Genomic DNA, 13,417 nt, shown 5'->3' on the forward strand with positions numbered 1-13,417 from the left:
AAAAACTTCCTTTGTTTTAAAAAGCCTGTAAGATTAAGTTTTATTTTCTACGATTTCAATTAATACATCATCTTAAAAGCTACTTATTCGCAGGCTTCAGGTTCCATGTTTCATCTGAAGCCTTTGTCAGCTCAATGTAATAAAAGCCAGAAATTATTGAATATTGCAAAACTGTGCTAGGGAAATGCAGTGAGTATCCTGTCACAATTAGCCAATTTTTAAGGGTTTATGGAACTATAGACCTCATTTACGTCTATTTTTAAAAAGCTGTTTTTGTAACTGACACTGTGTGTTGTACAAGATCAGAATGTTCTTCCTACTGTTTAACATTTCTAGTGAACTTCACTGTTTGTTGTATGGTACTTGCTAAGCTACAGCAGAGCAGTAGTGGAACAGTAAGAGTGTTGAATGAGCAGGTGGAATTTAATAAATACTCCAACTCGATGCTCCTACATGCCATCTCTCCTATAGCTGAGGAAATTGTATACATTGTCTACATGTCTTCTACTGTTAAGTAATAGTTGTATTCTTAAGAAAACTCTGTCAGGTGATCCTTTTTCCCCCAGATAAAGACTAGTAATGCAGCCCATCATTGTGGGGCAGACAGTGTTTTTCTTTGGGAGAGCCTAAGGTTTTTTGCATCAGCATGGCTACCTCCTAGTTTTATTTTGCTCTGTTTATAGCTGATAACTTGTTATTCTCTCCAGTATGCTCTTACTTAACTACTGTAGTCAACTATATGCAAAATCCTGTGTATAATGAAGAGAAATATGTGTTTCTTCATCTGTTGGTTTTCCTCTCAAAGTGGAAATCAGATTTCTTCACCTGTAAATACTATAGGAAGCTTCTGATAGGAAGCATTATTTGTTAGCAGCACTATTTATAATGCACATGTAACTGGTATTCTGGTTTTGAAATATTTAAAGCAATTTAACACATTTGTAGAACCAACCCCTATGTACATCATACTCATTTGTTTCATATGCCAACATTTATTGTAAGTGAACCTTCTTCTGCATTACACTTTTTTCCTATCGTGCTTTGCTCTCCCTCTGTAAGAGGTCATGGCACCGTCTTACTAATTCTCCTTATGTTTCCATCCTCACCTCCCTGTCCTGCAAGAATTGCACATTTTTGGTTGCATTAGCTGCTCAGGGAGCCTCAATGAGGAGCTGTGTGTATAGACTAAAAGGTTAGTTGTGTAGATGAGGAGTTTGCTGGATCCTGAGCATGATTTGGTAGTGTAGGTGCGTTTCTCGGTGAGAAGGTGGTGAATTATATGCAGTGGAGTTATACCTGTTACTGAGTCCTTAGGCGCTGGCAGAGCGATACCATGAATGTCAGGAGCACGTTGAGGATGTCGCAGCTACCGTGTAACTTGTTAGCAGCCTGTTGTACTCTGAGGTCATTTGACTTGTCTTTTACTGGTCTTAAAATGATCAAGAATGTGGTATCAAGAACAGCCCAGCCGCAGTTAGTTTCTTTCTGCCACTGCAATTTTCATATTTGGACCAAATGCAAATGAATTTACCTTTTGTTACTGATGCCATTTATTTGTAAGTGTCAACCTTACTGTGGATTCATTTTACAGTAATTAAATTTTACACTACTAACATAATTAAAATAACAATAAGGTTAATAGAAGATGAGAAAATGCCTGAAGGTCCGGGTTTAGGTTACAGATCTTTTCTAGACTTTTTATAGAGTCTGGGCGTGTTGACTAATTTCACTTCTTCAATTGACCAGACCATAAAATGGATATTTTACCTCCCTATGTGACACCTGTGTGTTATCCCTATGTCCTGGCTTTAGACAAAGATATAGTACTGCTGTGGAATTAAAATACCTGAAGGATTAGAGCACCTGGAAGTATATTGCTCTTTTTGTATATTAGCATGGAGTAAAGATCCATAAATGGGGCTGATCCTGGTCATAAAAGACTTAAATACAAACTGTGTAGCCTCACTTAGTGTCTCAGTGTTTTCTTTGAGGCAAATAGATGTTGTAAATTCATAGCCCGGCCAGTGCAGCAACATTTGCTCTTGGATAACTTGAAGAGGACGTGAGTTGCTGATGACTCCCTTAGTCTGATATACCAGCCACCGAAGGAGCTGCCAAAAGGGCAGAGGCAGATGCAGAAGCAGATTCAGGTTGGGTTAGGCCGGCAGCACAGTGGTAGTACAGTTACCGAAGAGGAACGTTAGGAAGGCTTGACAAAACAACACTTATCTATTGTATCTGCCCTCCTAATTTCAAGGATTGTGTAATTTGAGAGCAATGTTTTGCAAGACAAGGTGAACCAGCCCAGTGCTCTCCCTCACCCCAGGCCTGTGGCTGCTCTCAGGTGTGTGTGTGAGGCTGCTTGCCCTCCCCTCCTTATGGCCCTTTGCTTCCCTGAACTCCTTCAGTAACGAACCGAGCAGGAAACCCCGCTGTGCTAAGGTCACAGCTCTTTCCTAGCAAGATGAATTACAAAAGGACTTGATGGCTGCTGGATGGCCCAGCAAGCAGGCAGGTCCATCTCATCACAGTGCAGCAAACTGGGCTCGGGGCAGTCGGAATCCGTGCACCACAGCACGCTCACTGCTGCCTGGAAACACAGCAGAAATAGCAAGGTATGGAGCAGAAAAGCTCTGTTGTATAGAATGGCATAAATAAAGGGGGAAGCATGGACTGTTTTATTTTGAATCATAAAAATGCAATAGAAATAACAGTTTTTTGTTAAATTCAAAGTCGTAGAAAGTTGGTATATCTGTTTGCATGCCTTCAAGAGGTGATCTCTGCAAACTAATACGTGGCAGAAAGAAATAAAACTTATGTCTTTCTCAGTGTTGATTTCTGTCACTAATTTTGTTGAAAGAACGTGAAAAAAACTAGCAGTGGGCCTGTTAAATATTTTAGGGACAGAGTTATGAAAAACTGCTCTTTAATTTGGAAAGAAGGGAGTGCTTTAGACTTTAAATTGTTTCCCACTTGAGAAAAGGGTCTCTGCAGGAGAAAGAAATTAGATTTTTAGAAGGGTAAATACCAACTTCATGCCTCTTTCTGTATGCTAATGAATTTATTTTTACAAGGACTGTGATTCTGTGGGATTCCAGCACAGCTGGTGAATGTTTCTGGAACCCTGTGTACAGACTTGCAACCTCACCCGTCATTGGTAGCTCTCTTTTATTTGAAAGATGCAGAATGTGAATGTTTATGTGCACTGAGCATTGCAGCATGAAAACATATATTTAAATGCAAATTCTTATTACTTACTGATGAAAAATATTTTGAGGTTGCAAATGACATTTCAAAACCCTTTGTTTCAGTTTTTATACTTATGTTTTCTATTTGCTCTTGGATAAATTGTATATGCAGCCTGTTGAACACTGAATAGGAGCAGTTGAAATGGAGCATTAGTTTGATCCTTTTTCTCCTTTTCATACCTTGATTCTTATCATGTCGGCTGGGGAAGAGCTCCTGTTTTTTAGGATTGCTACCAGGCCTGATTTATGAATCATCTGATAAAGAGCCAGCTCCACTCCCAGAAATGTGCCTTAGGTAAGATTGTGTGCTAGTGAGTCAGCTTCAGGGCAGCATTTTCAAAGGAACACGAAATAAATTACACAGTATGCGCGTGGGGGTGGCTTAGTGTTGTGAGAAATCTGCTCTGGAGCATCGCACATCCACACAAATCTGAGTCAACTGTCTCGAGTTAAATTGAGTCCTGGTTATACTTCCGTCGTATTAAGCGTTAAGTATGTGTTACACTTTTATAAGAAAATAAGGGGCATATTCTAAAAATGTGCAGTATATTTAGAAAGGAAATGGGAGGAAAACGGAGAGTCCAAAAGACTAGTTGAGAAGTGCAGAAAACATTGATACTTTCACGCTTGATGCAAATTAGTCTTTTCTGATAGAAAGATGTTTATCTGGACTGATTAGTTTTTAATTACATTACATACAGCTATGTCCAAGAATAAAATAGTATGTGTTATTAGTGGTAGAATATTACAGGTGAGTTTGAATTAGAAAAACTTGGAGAGAAAGGCATTGCAAGCAGATAAAAGGTATGATAAACATGAGGAACCACCTACGGAGGTTTTGGACAAAGTGTCGGAAATGTCTGGCGTTATTAGCACTTCACATCATCAGACTTCTGTGGTTTTCTGTTGGAGTGAACTTTATTTTGGTGCTTGTCAGAGTTTTTCCTCCTTGTATGTGGAGGCCTGTTTTGAGAATAGTAGTGTGGTATGTTCTGTTATTAGATAACCAGCTTCCAGGACAGCAGTGCAGGTGTTCTATCTGCAGACAAGGAGTAAAAGCAACTGCGTGGCTGTTATGTGACCAAGCAGCTGGGTGGATAGTTTTAGTATAAGCCGTTAGATTACAGGTTTATTCAGGAACAGTGCTTTGCATTCCTTTAGACAAATAAGATATTAGATCCGGAACAGTACAGTATATAAGTTTTATGTTATGTTTAATAAAGGGGCTTTGGTGTTTGATTCAATATACTGGAGTCCGTTCGTTCGCGAGGTGCAACACTTCTACTCTGAAGGAGTGGATTTCCAAGGTATGGCCAATTATTTAGTATAACAGGTTATGTTATCATTGCGTAGCCTGTGAAATCTGTGACTCAGAGCTCTTGCAGTTTTTGTCTCTCCCTCTACACTTTTAAAAGACAAATGTTTTATGTAATTTTATTGGCATAAGTTCTTGGTACTCTTCTTTTTTCTGATTTTTTTTTTCTCCCATCTGAGTGCAGTTATACCTGTTAAATGTGAGATGATAAAATCCACTAGTGATAGAAATAACTGTTTATATAGGTATAAGCCACTATGCTCTTTAACATGCTATATAATGCTCTTTAAATTACATACATACTTAGAATTAGATTAGAATATCAGCTTTTATGATACAAGATATGAAGTAGAATATCCTTCTACATTATATAGAGAATATATATAATATACAGAGGGTGGTTGTTCACTGATTTTTTTTCTTCCTTTTTTCTGATTCTTAGTGCTAAAATCTTACTAAAACACAAGTTGGAAGTAATTGGAATATTTGTGATATCCGTATTATACATTATCTCACATGTTATCGAACTGATTCACTATAAGGAATGCTGAGCTTAAATGAAGTATAAGGTAGTCCTTTTTCTCACCAGCTGCAGACATTCTTAAGTATTAGCAGTTTTCCACAGCAGTTTGCTCTTAAGAATAACTTTAATTTATGATACACTCATTTCCTGTTATTCAAATCCATCAGACCACTTCTTTCCCCTGTTTATGACCAGATAACTTTGTTGTGCCAGTTCTAGAAGTTGTTTTAATGGAAAAAATAATGAAGCAAAACATTCCAATTACTTCCAACTTGTGTTTTTAACTTAAAAATTTGAGTTTTAAAGTGTTTCAGGCCTTATTTGTTCATCGTGGGTGAAAATCCCTTTCCTTTTGAAATGCCAGGATTCACAGTTAGAAAGAAGATTTAAGGAGCAGGATATGTAGCCAGAAACTCGTGAATGGTGCTCGTGCCCTATTTGACCCTGCTCTTCAGGGAGCTGAGTCCAGCCCAGAAGGGCTGAGCGGGTTGTAGTGCATGGGAGGGAACCCGGCTTGAGCCTGGCTCAGCTGCAGCTCCTGATGCTACCTGTAGGATCCTTCTGGACCGATTCGAAAACGTGCAGTCCTCGTCATGCATGAATTAATGTTTTATGCCTTTAGAAATGAGTCTGTGATTTCAGTCTTTGGAAATCTCTAATTTTACTTTTTTATAGGAAGTAACTCTTCTGCGTGTTGTTATTTTCTATGTGTGGTTAGAAAATAAAATCATTCTTAACCAGAAGAATCTAGTACTGCAGTTTTTATAGAAATGCTTTTTTTTTTTTTTTTTTTTTTAAACTCTTCAGCGCAATGTCTGTGCATCAGGAAAACGAGAGTGACATTTTTGAGCAGTGTCTAATTAAGTACCCGCTGATCACAGAGCATCTTCCCATGCTGGGTTGTTCTCAGTTGAGTAAAAACCTGCTCATTCTCCTAAGCTTACCCAGAAATTACCTTTTCTAACACTATTACCAGATAAATGAATGGCAAGGAAGAGGGTGAGAGCCTTTCAGTGCAGTCTCTTTTCCTTTCTCCGGTTAATACATTTCTCAAGCAGAATGAAGGAATACATTCCTTTTCCTTGAGACCTGGCTCTCCTTGCCATAGATGCTTTTTTCTCAAGACTATGCACATTTTTCCCTACAGCAAAATCTTTTTGAGTCATGACAGACATTTTTCTCCAAAGTAAATAAAAATGTTCCTTTTTATATACTTGCTAATAGTAGATATTTTTTATGTGCAACAGATGGGGGGAAAAGAAGCAGCATCTAGTGTCACAAAAAGCTTGCAGTAAATCAGGAAACTGAGGAAAGGGTTTTTCAGGATACAGGGAAGTGTCTGTGAACCATCCACGCTCTCTTAGGCTATTCAAGTATTAATTGTCCTTGTCTATAGAATTTAAAAAAAAATAAAAAATAAAAATTTGCTGCATTTTAAATGCGTAGATTTTCTTTAAAGTGTCATAAAATCACTGTTTACTACACTTTTAAGCCCATAAACAATTAGTTGCATGTAGTTTGTCTGTAAGTGGATGTGGTAATTGAAACTTTTTTTTTCTTTAATTTTGTTCTGGGTTGAATTCCAAATTAAAATATTGGTGGAAGGCAGAGCATGAAAAATGAAGATTAAAGTGATGAATGCTGTATCTCTAAAAATGTTCCCTGAAGGTAGTTAGGTACAATTTGGGGTTGTTAATATGCAAGTTATCAATCAGCTAGATAGCTTGTTCCTAATATTTGCACTGAAGCAATGCAATTTATTAAACTTTAACTTGAAGAAAAATGTAGGCTCCTGGTGTGGGTGGATACTGTTTCTTGCTGGCAACGCATCCTATTTGATGCTATTCTGACAGATTTTGAGAGAGGGAGCAGGTCAGTATGTAGAGTCTCATATAGCTAGTACCTGCATGAGAAGCTTTTAAAGAGCATGGAGTTATTTTTATATATACACATACATATTTGTATTTTTAACATTTGATTCACGTGATCATCCTCTGTGTTTAACCACTGTTGCAGCAGAGCTAATGTCTGCAAAGGTGCTGGGTGCGGATGTAGGAAAGCCGGTGTTCCTGACAGTTTGATGTCATTCCATGGCTCAACTGGAAGAGCAATTCCGCTGGGAAGGCTGGTTGTAGTGGTGCTCTGTAATGTTCAACAGCTGCCCTATTTCACCTCAGAATGGCCGCATTTCTTCTGTGTCATATTGATCCTCTAAGTTTATGAATTGCCTTGAAAACCTTGCAAGCTGGAGGTCTCGTCCAACTGCAAGTACATTTCCCGTAGCTCTGGGAACTGAATTATATTCTGGTCTGTCTAGCTTAAGCCTGGGAACTTGTAGCCTGGCGTTTTTCAGGAGGACTAAAATTTTTCCTAAAATAAGTTTGAAGATCTATCTAAATAAAAGTTGAATGTATGTTTCTTACACTTTATAAAACGTAAATAAATCATAAGATTTCAGAAATATTTCACGGAATTCCAGAAGGGTTGAGGTTGGAAGGGACCTCTAGAGATCATCTAGTCCAACCCCCCTGCTCAAGCAGGGACACCTAGAGCACATAATACTTTCTTTATTTATCTGTTGTGATCACTTTATTGAGATGAACTGCAATTTATCTATCCCAGCACCATCCTTCATGGGTGCCTAGAACCAAGAAGAGTTTTGTGTTACAGGACAGGTTCCCTTGGAAGCAGTAAATGAAGAGAACCAAAATCATACTGAGCTGTGCTATCTGTAATGGAAAGCAGTAGTTTCATTTGATGGGTTAGGTAGTGCTGTGAGGAGCAGGCATGGTTTATTTGTGTCAATCATTCTTGCTGTTCTCTTCCTGTGCAGGTCGCTGTGCTGCTGAAATCCCCATCTAGCTCGCCCAGGTGTTGCGGGCGCCGCGCTCCATGCTCTGAGCCCCGCAGGAGCGTGGCCCTCTGAAATGAAGATGGAGGCAGCGGGAAAAGCAGAGCAACTCCTTGATTCAGAAGCCCCACCAAAGGCTTCTGAAAAGCAAGAGGCAGCTGCCGACGAAGACGGACCTATAGAACTGGAGCCACAAGCGCAGAAGGACGATGCGCCGGCTGCAGCGGACTCTGCAGTGCTCTCCTCCATGCCTTGCCTGCTGATGGAACTGCGGCGAGACTCCTCGGAGTCTCAGCTGGCGTCCACCGAGAGCGATAAGCCCACGGGCGGCCAAGTGTATGAGAGTGACTCTTCCAATCACTGCATGCTTTCCCCTTCTTCCAGCGGGCACTTGGCCGACTCCGATACGTTGTCTTCCACAGAAGAGAATGAGCCCTGTCAAGCTGAAGCTGCTGCAGAGGGAGACCCTTCTGGGGCGCCCGGGGCTGCAGCTGGGAGGAAATCCAGGCGGTCCAGGTCCGAAAGCGAAACTTCAACGATGGCTGCCAAGAAAAACCGACAGTCTAGTGATAAGCAGAATGGCCGAGTTGCCAAGGTAAAAGGTCATCGAAGCCAAAAGCACAAAGAAAGAATCCGTCTGTTGAGGCAGAAACGGGAGGCCGCTGCTCGCAAGAAGTACAACCTGCTGCAGGACAGCAGTACCAGCGATAGCGACCTGACGTGTGACTCGAGCACGAGTTCATCAGATGATGATGAAGAGGTTTCAGGGAGCAGCAAGACAATCACTGCAGAGATACCAGGTAGAGGATGTTTTTTAAACTGAACTGTAGCGCATCTGACATCGTTTCTCAGCTGTCATGCTAAATTAGATGAGTGACACTTGAGAAAAACCAGAACTGCAGCTCTGTGTAAATTTGAAGACTGCAGTATATTAACAAGACATGGCAAATTTTAAAATCTGTTCAGAGGTCTCAGTGCACTTTTGCACACCAACAAAACATAGAAATGATAAATTGGTGGAAAAGACTACCTTTGAAGTTTGGAATTCTCAGAGTGTTTTCGGTGTGAGCCTATATGAACTCCTATCAGTGCTGTCAAATCCCATTAGCTGGTGATAATCTTATAAGTTTGTTCTTAAGATAAGTGCCCAGCTTTGTATAATATATTAAGACCACAGCTGTGCAGCTGTGTTTGGCATAACATGGCATTTCTCTTGCCTGTGTTACAGTAAGGCCCTGTTCACGACTGCACTCATGCTGTGCTTTCAACTCTGTTTCAGTGCATGGCAAACCCACTTAGCCTTATTGTAATTTACATCCTTGCAGGTTGCAGCTGGTCACCTATTTTAGGACATAAATATGATTTTTTTTTTTTACACAGGTGCCCAAGCTATTTCCAGTCCTAAATTTTAACATTTTAGACAAAGATATTACCATTTTCTCTGTCATAAGGATCTATAATTTCTCTCTTTCAATTTTCTTTTTCTGGCATATCCATGTTAAAAGATGGGGGCAGCAAATTATAGGGGCCTTCTCATGATTTTATTAGCAATAGAAGGGTGACTTCTTCAATTTCTTGTCTGCTCAGTCTTTGTTATTTAATTAGCCCAAATGCCATGGACAGGACTTTGTGTGACTTTCTCTTGAAGCGTATTATACCATAGCAGCATCATCATATGGTAATTTTCATATGGCAATCAAAAATAAAATCACATAAAAATAAACCTTTTGGCTTGCCAATTTTTACTGGGTGACATGCCTTTATCTCTTTTGTGCCAGAAGAGTTTTGGACATAAGTATCAGCTTTATAGGACAAGGAAATTTAAAGGAAAACTGCAATAATTAGCTTTAACTTACTGAACCTCTTTTTGCTAGCTGAACTAAAATACTAATTTACATCAGAGTTTACAAGCAGCTGTCACTGTTTTAACTGACTTCATAACAGTGAATTTATTTCTGGACATCACCATGAGAACTGACATTTTTCCCACATATTGCTAGGAAGCAGGTTTCACAAAGGAATTTAATGTTTATTATTGGACAGTCTGGGAAAGGCATATTGCTCCCATAATTGTTGTGTAGTAAAACTTTGATAGTGATTGTTGTTTTTACCAACTTTGCAGTTAAAGCCTAGCCTCTAACTTGCCTAGTTAAGTGCCTTGTTACTGGCTATTTTACACTTGATGAGCAATTAGGGCCTGAGTTAAAACTGGGTTGTTCTCCCAGTCCCTTCACCTTGAGAAATAATTGGGATTTTTTTTTTGCTTTGTTTTAGTTTTATTCTAGAAGTCTGGAAGTGCTTTGTGACTCAGAAATGCATCACGTGGTATTTTTTCTGGCTTCCATTGTCTAAATAATTCTGAATTTAAGGTGCTTTTCTGCATCCTTAGGCTCTTTGGTACTTGGAGCCCTAGGTGGTACTGTGGGAAGCTTGCAGTGAAAAGGTGCCATTGTAGCAGTTGGCAGAACCTGTTGGTTTAATCATTAATGCACCAAGGCCAACTTCTCTGTGGGATGCAAGAGGTGGGAGTGCAAAAACAATCCTGGGGAGCAGTGACCTGTATTTCTTTCCCTATAGCTCACATCATCTGTCTGATGCTAAATTAAATTTACATTTAGAGCTACCCCTTCGGTGTCAGGTGCAATGTGTACCTGCCAGATTGCAGTTTTCCTTTAAATGAGAATGAGACTCATTTGTGGGAAGCAGTTTCTGAGTGCAAGAGAAAAAATATTCTCTGTAGTGATAAGGAGAAGGTTGAACCAAAAATGCATCCCGTGCCGTTTGTGGGTTAATGAAACTTTGTGGTCGTGCTAGGTGCAGTGGAGCTAGGAGCCTGACTAGGATTCCTAGCTCTCTGTTGTGACTAATGGAGAGATTCACATGCCATCTGTGATCCCTCTTCTTGGAACTGGCAAACTGCTCGAGTTAAATAATTTTTTTTTCTAAATAGAAAGCCATTGTAGAGCATTACACTGTGCAATCCTCATGATTTAGGAAGGAAACAACTAGCCAGAATTTAATACAGGGTATCCAAAAGACATTTTCTGAAATTCAGGCCCCAGGTATCCCCCGAGTACCATCAAAAAAAAAGAGAGTAAGCTTCAGATTTAACTTCATACTTGAACTTCAGTGTCAAGAAACCGCAGTGCATCTGTCAGAAGGACGTAAGCATGAACAAATCTTTGCATTTACTTTTGAAAATCGATGCCTGCTGATTCAGAACAGTAATACAGGTAGCATGTGCTCCCCTTAGTCCAATCATATTTGGATGCTTTAGCAGTGATGTTACAGTCTCAGTGTAGCTTACAGCACGCACTGAGTTTTCAGATATATCATCGTCTGAAAATAGCTTCGCCGGCAGATCCTCTACAACCTTTAGCACCAGTACGTTGCGACCAGCATCGTATACAAAGATAATAAAAATCTTCCAGCTCTTTGCTTCTGTCAAAGTACACAGTGTTAGGGAAGACCCATGTGTAGTCTGAAAATTGGAGCGACTCATTTAAGAATGGAGATGTCACAGCACTAAGACTTCCATTTCAAGAACGTAGTTATTGCTTCAAACCATCCGTGTGACTGGTTCAGAAATATGTTTGGGCTGAGGAGTGAAGGAAAATCTTCAGGGAAATGCACAATGATGCCGTGAGCATGGGTAGTGCTGCTGGCTTCATTTTATTTTATTTGTTGTGCGCACAAATTGTGAAGCTGCAGTAGGGTCAGTTCACTGCTGGTCTCGGATCTAATAACACGTATTAAAATACCAACAGTCTGAGTTTTCTTGGCAATGACTAAAGAGTTAGAGTGATACTTCAATACACATGTTGGGAGGTCACTAGGAACTAAGCACAACATAATGTGGCATTATGGATATAAGCCATGCTATCTATTTGTATGTGGAAATGCAGATTTGATATCAAGCAATCAAAAGCTTTTCAGTTTAGTAAATGCCATGATTTTTTTTTTTAAATTAGGAACGCTCTCTTATATTTTGAAGATCAAGCCTCTCTGTTGGCATTTAGGATTTTCTTGCTCTTAACCAATACTTGATAGTGTCCACTTTGAGCAAAAGAAGATGATCTTTAGTGGTTCTTGAAATAGGTTTCCCCAAAACTGTTGTTAAGAGTTCTTCTTCTAAATGGTTTTGAATTTGATGATGCAAAATACCTCTGAATGAAATTTTTAGGAAAACAAGTTTGAATACCAACATTTACCTCTTTGTTGGTGGGAAGGGATTTTAAAAAGATTCAAGTGCAACCTGAAAAAGATGTCATTTCATCACCACTATACTGTCTACAACTTAAAAAAGAGATAAGAACTGAAATAAGCCTGATTCATGTTTAGGCTTTTGAAAGCCTGAAAAACAATTTAGAAGTTTTATGTTGGAAAAAAGGTGTTATGGCTTATTTGTTTAAAGAAGGAAAAAAGACATCTTAATCTGCAAGAATCCAGAGAGAGGGCATATCACACAGAGTGGATGCTGTGGGCTCATTTACCTTCTTCTGAGTTTTGTGCATAGCCCTTGAATGCGGCACCTTACAAGGAATGGGTTTGTTAAGATAACTCGGGATGAGTTATCCAAGAAGAGGCTGTCGAAAGTAATTTGTAGTAAGATACTGATTTTAAAAATGCAGGGTAGCGTAACAACAGGGAGAAGTCCATCCTTCCTAGTTCGAGTGAAGATGCAGTATATTTTCTTAAACCCTTGCAGTGGTGTTTTCTCTAAATTAAGTGGGGTTTTTTTGTATTTAGTCATCCTTTGGATAATATTCATAGATTCCATAAAGAGATAACATGGCAGGCAGAGAGTATTAGGTGTTACTTGTCAAGAGATACTGTCCCGAAATTAAGATATTCTTGTTTAACTTTTTGATTTAAACTTCTAAAACTATAGAGTTGTGAGTTTACAGATAGCCAAGGGACCAATGTGATAAATGCTAATTTTAATATTCTCTAAGTTAAGACTTAATCATTTAACTGCCAGTAGCTACCAGTAAAGGCTGAAATTAACTGTAGCTTTTTACAACGGGATGCCCCCACCTGAATAGTTCTGAACGCAACTGAGTATTTCTGTTAGTTTTGCAAAAGAAATATTTGAACTGGACGCATTTGCTGCTACTAATGTACATGTGTAGATATGATGCCTATTTAAAAAATGGTGTTGCAGGGTAATATATATTTCAATATATACAGTCTCTTCAGTTTACAAAAGAGTTTGTCAGAGTGACTCCAAGTTAGTTCTCTGATCTGGGCAGATCCCTGGTTAAGGGAGTATAAAAGAAATCCTAATGAGTGTTCAGTGCTAGGGGTGTCTTTGGGTGTTTGGTTTTTAGCTAAAAAGCAGTAAGCAGGGTTCAAGTTAGTTGCTATAAAATAGCTTATTTATGATATGATGATATGAGTGCCAAATTTTCAGCCTGGTAAGCAAACAGACTAGGAAAAAGCCTTGAAACACGGGGTTTGTCCTGGGTCTTTGGCCCTCA

At 39.3% G+C, this 13,417-nt stretch overlaps 1 protein-coding gene across 1 annotated transcript in view; it reads left to right on the top strand.

The window, feature by feature from the left end:
- The window catches only part of ARK2N (arkadia (RNF111) N-terminal like PKA signaling regulator 2N), a 37,048-nt gene that overhangs the window by 5,233 nt on the left and 18,398 nt on the right, over window positions 1–13,417 (top strand). Inside the window, exon 2 of the mRNA XM_088537283.1 lies at window positions 7,920–8,737. Within this exon, the coding sequence (XP_088393409.1) occupies window positions 8,014–8,737 (724 nt within the window). The 5' untranslated portion in view covers window positions 7,920–8,013. The remainder of the gene's footprint in view (window positions 1–7,919; window positions 8,738–13,417) is intronic.

Source organism: Tinamus guttatus, unplaced genomic scaffold, assembly GCF_059628265.1.
Source record: "Tinamus guttatus ecotype Peru unplaced genomic scaffold, ASM5962826v1 Tinamus_guttatus_pri_ptg000741l, whole genome shotgun sequence".
NCBI lineage: Eukaryota > Metazoa > Chordata > Aves > Tinamiformes > Tinamidae > Tinamus > Tinamus guttatus.